General features: G+C 41.1%; 1 protein-coding gene and 1 pseudogene across 1 annotated transcript; both read left to right on the top strand.

Moving 5' to 3' along the window:
• The first annotated feature begins 3023 nt into the window (after window positions 1–3023).
• LOC112167198 (isocitrate dehydrogenase [NADP]) lies at window positions 3024–7485 on the top strand. The gene is made up of 15 exons (XM_024304178.2): window positions 3024–3322; window positions 4007–4050; window positions 4133–4242; window positions 4751–4788; window positions 4938–5015; window positions 5107–5160; window positions 5234–5335; window positions 5441–5532; window positions 5643–5746; window positions 5978–6046; window positions 6133–6248; window positions 6406–6440; window positions 6535–6677; window positions 6919–7041; window positions 7133–7485. Exons 1-15 carry the CDS (start codon window positions 3271–3273, stop codon window positions 7224–7226), a joined length of 1254 nt encoding a protein of 417 aa, XP_024159946.1. The 5' UTR covers window positions 3024–3270; the 3' UTR covers window positions 7227–7485.
• A 4084-nt stretch (window positions 7486–11569) lies between these two features.
• LOC112203299 lies at window positions 11570–12088 on the top strand (annotated as a pseudogene).
• Window positions 12089–12175: the final 87 nt, after the last annotated feature.

The following is a 12175-nucleotide window of genomic DNA, read 5'->3' as shown; positions in this document are numbered from 1 at the left end:
ACCCTGTTAATTGTTGCCCTCTAGAGTAAGGAGAAGAATTATTCGGAGGTATATCGAGTTTTAGATGATTGTAAAGATTACTTGTTGACTTTTCAATCAGTTAGAATTCGGTATATTTTCCGTGAAGCAAATGGTGTTGCAGATAGATTGGCTCACCTTGCTAGTTTGTTTTACTTTGATGATGTTTGGATAGATGAGACTCTTGCTCTCTACGAGGATTGCTGTAATTGCTTCTCTATAGCTCGGGGTTCATGTATTATGTCTCCCCCCCCCGATGTAAAATCATAATTATAATATAATAAATAGAATCGGGCGTGTGACTGAGTCTTCTAGTTAGGTTGCCAAACCCTTTAAAAAAAAAATAAAAAAAAAGATAGACGAAGTTGCTCTCATCAACTCGGTAACTCTATTAATAGAGAGATGTGTTGTCCGAGTTGCTTATCAATTCACACTATATTTCTCAGATAAAAAAAAAATTCACACTATATTTATTTTTTATACAAATTCATGCTATATATTTGATTCATCCACTGTTTCATTTAGAGATCGTAAACCCAAATTTTATTTTACAAAAAATGGGGTCGGTTGAAGAGGGCAGGACCCTACGATGGGTGCATCCCGTTCCCTCCCAGGTTGCCGGCGAGTGGAACTCGAGCGTGGAGTATGACAATAATGAAGTAGACCGGCGCGGCTACGCAGCATCCGCCCAAATTTGATGGGGCCATCGTACACTGACCGCCAACCCCCATCTGGACTTCGGCGGCGCGTGTAATAAAGCCACATCCAAAGTTTTGGCTTCGGAGGTAGCCGTACTACACTGACCATGAACCCCAACCGGGACTTCGGCAGCGCGTGTAGGAAAGCCCACCAAAGTTATGGCTTCTGCCACTCGCTTACAGTCACCCTGCCTCTCCTAAAAACGCGACTGAGGAGCCCACCGCCCCCCGGATGGCCCGCGACGCCTTAGGGTGTCCGCACCTGTTCTAACCTCCCAAAAACACCACCTTTATTGCCCCCACCTGGGTCACAAGCTCGCGCAACCGAGCTCGGCGACTGTAATCCAAAGTAAACGGATATATAAAGTGGCCCATCTCAGACTTATTGTTTGATGTGGGATTGCAGTGCTAGTCTCCTAGTTTTTTGATAATAGAACAGACCTTCTATATTGATGTGTAGCAGTTTTTTTTTTCATCAACAATTTCTTAAAGGAACGAGAAGAACCCTGAATAGGGCTTTGATGAAGTTCAAAACACGTAATCGCAAGTCTTTTGCCAATTTGCCTGGCCTCATTCCTTAGTCCACAATTTTTTGCAATGATTTGTTTCTTTGGTAATCTCTCTGCTCTGAAGTCTTAACTAAGAAGTGGGGAAATATAGAATCGATTATGTCATATCCTGTCCTGTTTAATTGTGAACGAGACATAGTATATGTTAGTATAGAGAACCCTAGGAGAGCCTCCCTCTCGACTTTAGAGAAAACCCTAGCGCCGCTCCCATGGTCCAGCTTCTATGGAGGCCTTTGCCGCCTCCACATCCTCGATTGCTCCAGGTTGTTGATCGGCCCTTTCCTCGTTTCAGGGAAGGGTGGATGGCATGTTATTTGGATTGGCTCAGCTTCCGGCGGGTTTCTTGGTTGGAGGAGGAGACCCGAGATCGGGTTCAAGCGGCGTCTCCCTTCTTATAGGGATTGGAAGATTTTCGATGGAGGTACAAGAATGGCAGCAGAGTCTTTGCAGAAGGGAATCAGAGCCTTACTTTGGTGGAAGATCATGATGTTGTGGTTGTTGTTGGTGAAGATCGATGGCGGCGACGGGATTGGTCAAGCACTGAGTCTGGATGCCGTGTTCTTGGGGGTCCAGATCAGTGTGATGGGGTACTCACGAGATCTATGGAAGATCTGGGTTTGGGACCCAGGGATTAACAATCTGCCCGCTGGTTTTGCCAGATTTTGGTGGTTTTTTGCCACCGGGAGAGTAGTCTCCGATCATATTCAAGGGCAAGGAGGAGAGGATCGAGCTTGGGTCGTTTGGGCCTTAGTTCGAATATGGTGTCAACAAACCATATCTCGTGACCTGCTGGATCTTCTATTTGTGGGAGACTCTTTGCAATCTACTAGTATTTTCGTACACCAATTGAGGTCTCTAGGCGAACTTACTTGTTGTTCAGTTGCTTTGAGTCATGTATCTTTCACTAGGTTGCGATTTTCTCTTGTTTGTCGCTTGTCTAATTGTGCGTATTTGTTTGCAATGAGGGTCACCTGTCATATGTTTGGCGGCTTGTGCCATTCGAATTCTGTTGGTATGAGACAACCTATGATGTACGTGCCTTCTGGCCACGGATAAGTAATGAAGTTATCTATTTCTCAAAAAAAAAAAAAAATATTGATGTGTAGCAAAGTATCCCTTTTCATTATTTACAAGAAAGTGAAACATTTGTAATTCATGTGTTACTGCCTTGGTTCAGATGCTTCAATTGAATCAGTACAATTTGATTCCGATCAGATCTTTTGTTTGTAATGGCGAGTTCAGAGAAGTTGTGGAGACATCTGAGTTAAGTATGCTAGCATTCAATAATGGAGGCTGCTTTGATGAAGGAATGGTACCATCTTTTATTAGCCAACATCTGAACCAACTACTTCGCACATTGATGGTGTCACTGCAAGAGAAGCTTGCGTGCCCCATAGCCCCGATGTGAAGTATATATTCGACAACGCCTCTCTTTCGGGGTACGCTCACCTTTCAAGATGAGATTAACAGATTGAGTTATCATATTTTTGCCTCATAAAAGGCCTATAAACCCGACGCCACAACAAAAAAAGTATGACAGTAGACGTGTTAGGGATATTACAAATTAAAACTTGGTCTAAAAAGTGATCATGACATTAACCAAGACATGTGAATCTTACAAAATAAAAAACCAAGATTTCGAACCAAACTAACTCTTAAAACGACCCTATACTCGAACTCTTTACTGTGTGAAATTTCCTCCTTAAGCCAAGTGGAACCAGGACTATGAAGTATCACCAAGTAACTAGGTAATAAACTTCACTTCGGACCATGAATTAATGAATATACCAAAACATAGGGACTCCCAAAACACATTACCCTTCGAATGCCGGTCAGGATCCCACAAAGTGTTTTGTCATCGCTCTCATCGCCCCATGTTCTAATTTCCATACACACCTTTCAATTTTCCAGAAAAGGAAACCCGTTCCTCTGATTCTCACTCGCTAAAACCCCCAAATTTTTGCTGTTTTGCTCTGAGCCGAGAAATGGAGGCATTCAATAAGATCAAGGTGACCAACCCAATTGTCGAAATGGATGGTATGATCTGCCCTCTCTACTCTTATTTCTTTTGTGGGCTGTTGTTCAAAATTGCTCTGCTTCTTTTTAACTGCTGTGTATGATCTTGAGAATATAGAATGATAAGTATGATGCAAATGATCAAAGAAACATACTTGAATTTCAGTCAACGGATCAAACCATGCCCTGCAGGCTGAGTTTCAGTGACAACCCAGTTTTTATGTTGTATAAACTATACTAATCGTGTTAAGAATGTCATGGAAGTTAAAGTATATATCTTTTTCTTGAACAGACATTCATCAAGTTAAAAGTATGCATCTTTGAGTTCAATTCACAAAGTAAACATACTTCTTTAACCAAATTTGATCTCTTTAGCTATTACACAGTTAGGCTACTTTAAGGGCATCTTCCAGTTTTACTCATCACTGCTATGGTGTATTTAACTTGGACCTTTTTTCAAATATGTTTAAATGGTTTCGATCCTATTTTGTTCATGTAAACCAGAATGCGTGGCCAGCACCTCATTTGGAGTTAGGCCGAAGATCAAATTGATATTTGTATACTATTTGCCTGAGCTGGTAGTGTATACGCTTATTATGGAAATGCCCATCACAATATGGCTAATCTATATATAGTTAAGAACCGAGTCAGACTTGTTATCTCTGTCTACTTGTGTGGCAATGACGCATTGTTTCCATGATGCAGGAGATGAAATGACTCGAATTTTCTGGAAATCTATAAAAGATAAGGTAATTGTGATATTCATGGCATCAGGTGATTTCATCATTTCATGTTCTTAATGAATCTGCAACTTGTTTCCATGTTTCACAGCTTATTTTGCCCTTTCTGGAACTGGATATCAAGTACTTTGACCTTGGCCTCCCTAATCGTGATGCCACCAGTGATAGAGTCACAATTGAAAGTGCAGAAGCTACTCTTAAGTATGCCTTATCATTCTGCCTTCATGTTACCTTTTCTAGACTACATTACTGTTGAAGAAAACTAATGTACTCTATCTTCTTTTGATTGTTTTCTCTTTGTTTTTCTCTGATGTTGACTGATATAGTCTGCTTAAGAAATCACAAAATAAAGCTTCGACAGTGGTCTTGTTTCATTTAATACCTTATTCCTGTATGAACTATGTAGTTCTGGTTATCATACATATTGAAGTAAGTTGGTATTGAATTGCATAAACTGTAATGTAAAATAGGTTAGACGGCATGGGTATGACATGTGCTAATGCGTTAAGCATGACATTGTAGTCTATGGTCTGTTATACTTGACCGGAATGACAGGGCTCATGGGTTGCCAAGGCACAGATTGCCATAATTTTATATGACCATTTCATATTTGCTAAACCAATTTGTTATCATGAAAAGATGTTGATCAATTGTCGATGCCCTTTATCGTCTTTGCATAATTTATTTTCTATGTTTCTTGTCATTGTAGGTACAATGTAGCAATCAAGTGTGCAACTATAACTCCTGGTATGATATAAAAATCCTCAAACTTTCAAGTTTGAGGAGGTCCTCTCTAGAACGGGCCTATATACTTACATATATATCCTTCTCCATGGACAATCATTGGCTAACGTACTATTTTGAATATCTGAATCATTTTATTTGGATTTCAATAGATGAAACTCGTGTTAAGGAGTTCAACTTGAAACAGATGTGGAGGAGTCCAAATGGGACAATCCGGAACATTTTAAATGGTCAGCAGACTTTTCCCTAATATTAAATTAACAAACTTTGTTGCGTGTTTGATCAGTTCTAAGTAGCAAATGCATTTTCTGTCCTTTGCAGGTACTGTTTTTAGAGAACCTATTATCTGCAGAAATGTTCCCCGCCTTGTTCCAGGTTTTCTATAGTTTTTTTCCTCTAAATTTGCCTCCATAACAAAGCAAAAGCCAATAGTTTAGTTTTCTTTCAGGTTGGACAAAGCCAATTTGCATTGGGAGGCATGCCTTTGGTGATCAGTACCGAGCAACTGATGCAATCATAAAAGGACCCGGGAAACTTAAATTAGTTTTTGGTAATAGATTATCTGAGTTAAGAGGCTCAAAATTTCTGAGCTTTGATTTTGACACTTCTTGCAAAGGAGTTGAAATTTAGTGTTTGTGTGTGACGTGATTTGCAGTACCTGATGGGTCCAATGAGAAGCAAGAATTTGAGGTTTTCAACTTTACTGGTGCTGGAGGGGTAGCTCTGTCAATGTATAACACTGATGAGGTTGAAACTTGACTCTCTTTTTTTTTTTCCTCCAAATGTCTGTTACAGGCATAAATGAGTTTTTAGACGATTCTAACAGCTATTGTTTATGTTTTAATCTGTCTGAGCAGTCTATCCGATCCTTTGCGGACGCATCTATGAACACTGCCTACCAGAAAAAGTGGCCACTTTATCTTAGCACTAAAAATACTATTCTCAAGAAATATGATGGAAGGTATGCCATTGCGTGTTGCCTTTCTTCTTTTGTTATGTGATCTATTGTCCTAGTTTTTACCATTGGAAAAATAACCACTAAAGCCCCTCATGCACCTTAGCATAGGAGTGCAGAGTCCTACATATGCAAGACAAAACTAATTACTAATGTTACATTATGGGTCAGTAGGATGTTGCACTACACGACTTTTTCTTGCTTGTGTCATTTTCTTACACTCAGATTTTAATGAAGATTCAAGGACATCTTCCAGGAAGTTTATGAAACTCATTGGAGATCCAGATTTGAAGCTGAAGGGATTTGGTGAGTTAGCTTTCCTACCACTGTGATTACTTTCTGCAGCTTCAGTAATATGAAACTTACCATTAATTATTATTCTGATTTCATAGGTATGAACACCGTCTTATTGACGATATGGTTGCATATGCTCTTAAAAGTGAAGGAGGTTATGTGTGGGCATGCAAAAACTATGATGGGGATGTGCAAAGTGACTTAGTAGCACAAGGTATGTATTTATTGGTGGTGAAAAACTAGTTAAGTATTCACCTTTTTGTCTTTTCAACTTATGGTGCTGCTTTTGTTGGAAGTAAATGAGGTGTTCTGGAGTTGCCCTTGTCAATGTGTTTTCTAAGTTATTTGACATTTCAATAAACTTGATACAGGTTTTGGATCTCTGGGTCTGATGACATCTATACTGGTGCTTCTCTGTTCTTTGTTTCTGTTTTTTCCTGCACTTTGCTTGTGGATACATGGATGACTTTGGATGTATAAAAAGTTTGATATGGTTCCAGGTGTGCCCAGATGGAAAGACCATTGAAGCTGAAGCAGCCCATGGTACAGTTACCCGCCATTACCGGGTTCACCAAAAAGGAGGTGAAACCAGCACAAACAGCATAGCTTCTATCTTTGCTTGGTCACGAGGTCTTGCACACAGGTATTAGATCATTGTGAGCTTTAGCCTGGTAGATGAGTGTTTATCCCTCTCTTATATAAATTTAAATGTTTTGAAGGGTTATGTTTAGGTATAAATTGTTTGAAACACCAGATATGGGCTTTAGCTTGGTAGATGAGTGTTCATTCCTCTCTTATATGAATTTAAGTTTTTTAAAGGGTTTTGTTTAGGTATAAATTGTTTGAAACATCAGATATAAGCTTGATCCAATCTGTGTCATCAGGGCAAAGTTGGATAGCAATGCCAGGCTCTTGGACTTTGTGGAGAAACTTGAAGCAGCTTGTGTTGGAACTGTTGAATCTGGGAAGATGACCAAGGATCTTGCTCTCCTTATCCATGGGCCTAAGTAAGTGCTGTCAAAATTCCTACTTGATCTATATGAGTTGAGTTGTGCTTTCTTTTCCTGGTTATAATAAACACTTACATATTTTATGTAGGGTCCTTAGGTCTCAGTATCTCAATACTGAAGAATTTATTGACGCCGTGGCTGAGGAGCTGAGAGTTAGATTGTTTAGTAGAGCAAAGTTGTAAATTCTTGTTCGGGCTTATGTTGGTTAAGTATCCAAAATGAGTAAATAGATAAACACATTGGTATAAGTTATAAGGTGGTCATTGTTAGATCTTTAGCTTATGACTTAGTTCCTCTCATTTAATTAGACCATGAACCTTTTTCACTTTGAGAGTATCATGACATAAAGTTGGAAGGCATATTTCAATGGCATTGCCTCTGCTCACTGAATTCTAAGTTTACCTGTTTTATGTGCCATGAATAAACCAGACTCTTGCTGCTCATCCCAAATAGAAGTCATGTACCATTTCCCTAATTGGAATCCAATCTGTGTATGCAGCAGCATTAATTTCAATTTTATATATAGCACAACTTTGTTTGGCTATGTTTTGATACATGTTAGTACTTTGTAACTGTTACAGAGAGGTCTAATACATGTTATTAAACGGTAACCAAAAGTAGTAGTAGTTCCACATAGATTTTCTACAAGTTAGATCGTATGGATGTGGCACTCAAAATTCCTATTGGAGGGAGTTGGCCTCCTAATATTGAAAATGCAGAGTTACTCATCTTCCCTTTCCAGATGATAGTGACTATCATTATCAAGGTACTATTATGAACAAAGCATTTGTAAATCTGGTTACTCAGCTCATTGTTTACCGTGTTGCTCAAGTTTGACTTCCGAAAACCCACATTCCGATAATGAAAAGCGCGAATAACCGGTAGGCGGTTTTGAACTGAAACTGGCCAATGTAACAGGAGATCAAGAGACAGGGAGACAGATGTGAGTGAAGAACAAGAAAAAGAAGACGTGGAGGGAAGGGCAATTGGTACTGCCGTACTGGTTTTGCAGAACAAACACATGAGGCTGGGGGCCGGGTGTCAAAACTTTTGTAAGAACGAGTGGGTCACAGAAATCATCAATTTTTTCCGTCCTTTTTTTCCACCACCGATTGATTTTAAATATTCAACGTACTAAGGTCTCGTTTGGTTCGTGTAAAGTAATTCCTTCATCTTTTCCATGGGAAGGGAAATGAAACGGAAATAAAATTTCCGAAGAACTTTCTATTCCGATGTTTGGTAACATAAGGAAATTTATCCGGAAAGTTATTAAAAAGTTTGCAATTAATGCAATAAAATAATGTATTGTGAGTAATAAATGCAAGGAAATAAGGAGAGAAAGTGATTTCTTTAGAGTATGGAAGGAACCATTTCCCTCTCTATTTTCCTTTGCTTCATGAAAGAGGGGAAAGAGATGTGATACTGTGATTCTGTGAAGCACAACTTGACCAAGGATTTGATGTCGATTCATCCATACGATCTTAATTAACTAAAAGATATTATATATTGAAATCTTAATTTACCGCATGATGTACCTGCATGCTGTCAGGATATGTCAGTGCAATGAATACTATAACAACTACATACTTTTTTACCCTAGTTTGAGCCGTCAACTCTCTCTCTCTCAAAAAACATAGAGTTAGGGTTTCGGTTTCAGTGTTTCTCCTTGTCAACGAGATGTCCTCTGTTGATGCAATGGCTGCTAGACTAGCCTCCTCTCTTGCTATCGCTGAAGGCAAGAGGCAGGTTGATTTGCGACCTAAGCAGGGTAAGGGATTGCGACAGGCAAACGTTTTCTTGGTGGGCAAGCTCCTCACCGCTCGGGATTTCAAAGTCCAGTCCTTCATGGGGATGTTTCGCAACGCCTGGAGGGTTAATGGTTCGCTGTAGGTGGAGGAAGCAGAAGAACAGAGAGTGCTATTCACGCTGTCGGATCCGTCTGATCGAGTTCGAATATGGCAGGGTGCCCCATGGGGATATAACCACGCGCCGGTGGCTCTAGCTTTGTATGATGGTATCATGCCGGTGGAGAAAGTGCCCCTAGCCATGGCATCATATTGGATAACTCTTTTGGGAATACCACCAGCGTTTCGATCTGAACGTGTCATGACTATGATCGGCTACACGCTGGGGGATTTTCAGGAGATTGATAAGACTGCTAAGAAGACTGGGAAGCTCCGGATTAGGGTTGAGATACCTTTGCATAAACCATTGCCTTTCAAGCGGTGGTACTTGGTGGATGATGCGATCGAGTTTCGCTGCCAATTCCGTTATGACAAGCTTTTCGGAAGATGCTCTGTATGTGGATTAGTCACGCATGTGGGTTTACCATGCTCCGGACCGGCGTTGGATGAAGACGATGATGAAGCCGAGAGAATTGTTTTGGGATCCCAAAACACGGTGTCGGAGAGGAGTGGTGGGGGCTCGCCGGGAGGTTGGGCGGGGTCAACATCGGGGCATGCTAGTGGTAGTGGGCTCAATACTGGTGTAAGAGCTAGGGCTACCACCCCGTGTCCACCATTGATCTTTCGAACTCCAGATCCTGGTCCGAGTGGGGAACCATGTTTGAATGCTTTGTTTCCAAAGCAGAAGCGACATATTGTGGTACGCGAACTCCAGGGGCCAGCGGTCACTCCAGAACGCATCACTGGCAAGCGTCGAGCCAGAGAAGAAAGCATGACTATCTCTCCTAAGAAACTGAAATTGAGCTTGGCGGTAGGTAAGAGAAATCTTACTCTTGATTCTGGAAATCTTGGATTGGACCCTATACAGGAGGCGACTCATTTTGGGAGTATGAAGCGGAAGAGAGGATGACCTTCTGGTAGTAGAAATAAGGTGTCGTCTGATGGCAAGCAGCAGACCTCAAAACATGGTGAGGGTAAGGCGAAGAATAAGTCCCCAACGAAGAAACAATCTGTGGGGAGACACTCCAACCCGAAAGGGACGGAGTTGGCTCTTTTTTAATTTCTGTTACTTGGGGTCAAGCCTATATGAGAGTATATGGACTTCTATGAGTCTTCTATGATGTTTCTAGTTTCTTGCTTGTACCACAATTGCGTGCCTGGCAAGGAAGGGCTAGTTGAATGATTTCCTTTCCGTAGAGGGCGAGGTTTATACATTCTTAGATAGGCTTGCTTAAAAGCGAGCGTCACACAGATTTAAATGATCTACTCTAGCTTAGATAGTTTAGTTCGGATTTTGCCGAGTTTTGCTTTTGTAAGTTATGGTAGACTCTAGCCTATTGGCTGTTGATCTAATGAATTCAACTTCTATTTCAAAAAAAAACTACATACTTTTTTGTTATTTTTACTGAGAGATTCATTGACCTGAAACCTTCAAACCCTAACCCTACGACTACGTACATGCATTAGTAGCTAGTAGGAGTACTGCGTACTCCTTCCAAATGTAGCTAATTTTTCATGCAGTAGTGGGTAAAAAGATATTCTCACTTGCTGAAATGGCAATAGGTTATCATACGAGTTACTTGGGAATCCATGTGGGGTTTGTTAAAAAAGTTATCGAAAACCACAGAGAAAAAATGATCGAGTGATATATAGCAGTAAATCTCAGAAATCTGCTCCACCCTTTTTGCCACCTAACTTTACTTTTCTGCTATAAATAGGAGTTGCAGTTGCTAGCTACCTTCAATTTTCTAATCTACACAGGCTTCATACATTGCTAGGTATAGCGAAGTTAGGGGGGAAGAGAGAGCAGAGGTGATGATGTACGTTGGTGACAGAAGATAGAGAGCACAGATGCGTGGTTTGCAAAATTATGCATCTCACTCCTTTGTGCTCTCTATGCTTCCTGTCATCATCAGTGCCAGTACACGCTCTCTAGCTGCTTGATGATAACAGCCCCTAGCTAGCTACCTCCTCTTCATCCCTTGTTGTATGTGCTTTTTCTTCCATGCTCTCACGTACTTTGTTTTGGTTGATTCAAATGCAGTAGGTCTATAAACTGCCGACCCTAGCCCACTTGTTAGCCTATATGTATCGTATATGTTCAGGCATGCATTCTCCATTCTACTATAAGGATTTTAAAGTGCGGACACCTTCACTTGATCGAAAACTAAGGCTTGATATCTGCCATCCCAGCTAAATCCTTTATTCTGTTGTTATCTATTGAATACACAACTTAAAACGGGACGGAACTTCCCGAATCCCGAGAAGATTACCATGTTGAACATGTACTCATGAACCTAGAGTAGCGTGGTGCAGTAGGACATCAATTCTTTGACCATTTGCCCGTATGCTATCATACGTGCATGCTGTGGCGTACATATATTTTGGGAGCTTAGGGATGAATGATTGTTATACCCTTTGTGTGTGTGTGTGTGTGTATATATATATTTATATTTTTTTTTTTTCTGACATTTTTCTTCAACTTTGCAGGTTATAGTTCGAGGGAAACAAACAAGGGATTGAATAAACTACTGGTAGAAGCAGCCGAGCGCTCTTGCCCTCTTTTGAAATCATTCAAATATAACAAGGGTTTCCTACAAGAATTGGTGTTTTTTGAGTGACTCAACGTCTGCGACAATCTCGCCGATCACATGATCGGCAACGTCTACGTCCAGTTCAAGGAGGAGGACCAGGCCTTGCAAGGGAGGTTCTATAACGGCCGCCCGATTATCGCCGACTTCTCGCCGGTGACGGATTTCCGGGAAGCCACGTGTCGCCAGTTCGAGGAGAACAACTGCAATCGAGTGTAATTTTATGCACGTGAAGCTGATTGGTAGGGAATTGAGGAGGAAGCTGTATGGGAGGTACCGCGGGTATAGGGCTAGCCGGAGCCGGAGCCGGAGCCGGAGTTTGAGCCCGCGGCACCGGAGGGATAGGGATAGGGATTATGATAAACGGGACCACCGGGACAGAGATTATAGAGGGAATGGGAGGAGAAGCAAGGATAGGTATGACAGGGACGACAGTGTAATATAGTTATGAAATCGGTTATGCTTAGAATTGCAGAGGCCATTGGCCAATACAGAAAAGAATTTCTCTCCAACTTGGTAATAAGCGATAGCAGTGGTGCAGGCGTATTCAAGTACTTCCCTCTTACTTGCAATTAAGGAACTCCATAACCGCGTACTTTAGTTTTAGCCTGCATAGAGTCCCGGTTGCTTCATTCA

The sequence above is a fragment of the Rosa chinensis genome, chromosome 5 (genome assembly GCF_002994745.2).
Source record: "Rosa chinensis cultivar Old Blush chromosome 5, RchiOBHm-V2, whole genome shotgun sequence".
NCBI classification, from domain to species: Eukaryota; Viridiplantae; Streptophyta; class Magnoliopsida; order Rosales; family Rosaceae; genus Rosa; species Rosa chinensis.
Note: the sequence above shows the minus strand (reverse complement) of the source record. Positions and strands in the feature narration are given on the sequence as shown.

What these genes read in the sequence shown, in the direction of transcription:
- LOC112167198 (XM_024304178.2), top strand. Translation starts at nt 3,271, where the DNA reads ATGGAGGCATTCAATAAGATCAAGGTGACCAACCCAATTGTCGAAATG. An exon ending in AATCCGGAACATTTTAAATG is followed by an intron (nt 5,016 to 5,106) that starts GTCAGCAGACTT and finishes TGTCCTTTGCAG; the next exon opens with GTACTGTTTTTAGAGAACCT. An exon ending in AAGTGACTTAGTAGCACAAG is followed by an intron (nt 6,249 to 6,405) that starts GTATGTATTTAT and finishes AACTTGATACAG; the next exon opens with GTTTTGGATCTCTGGGTCTG.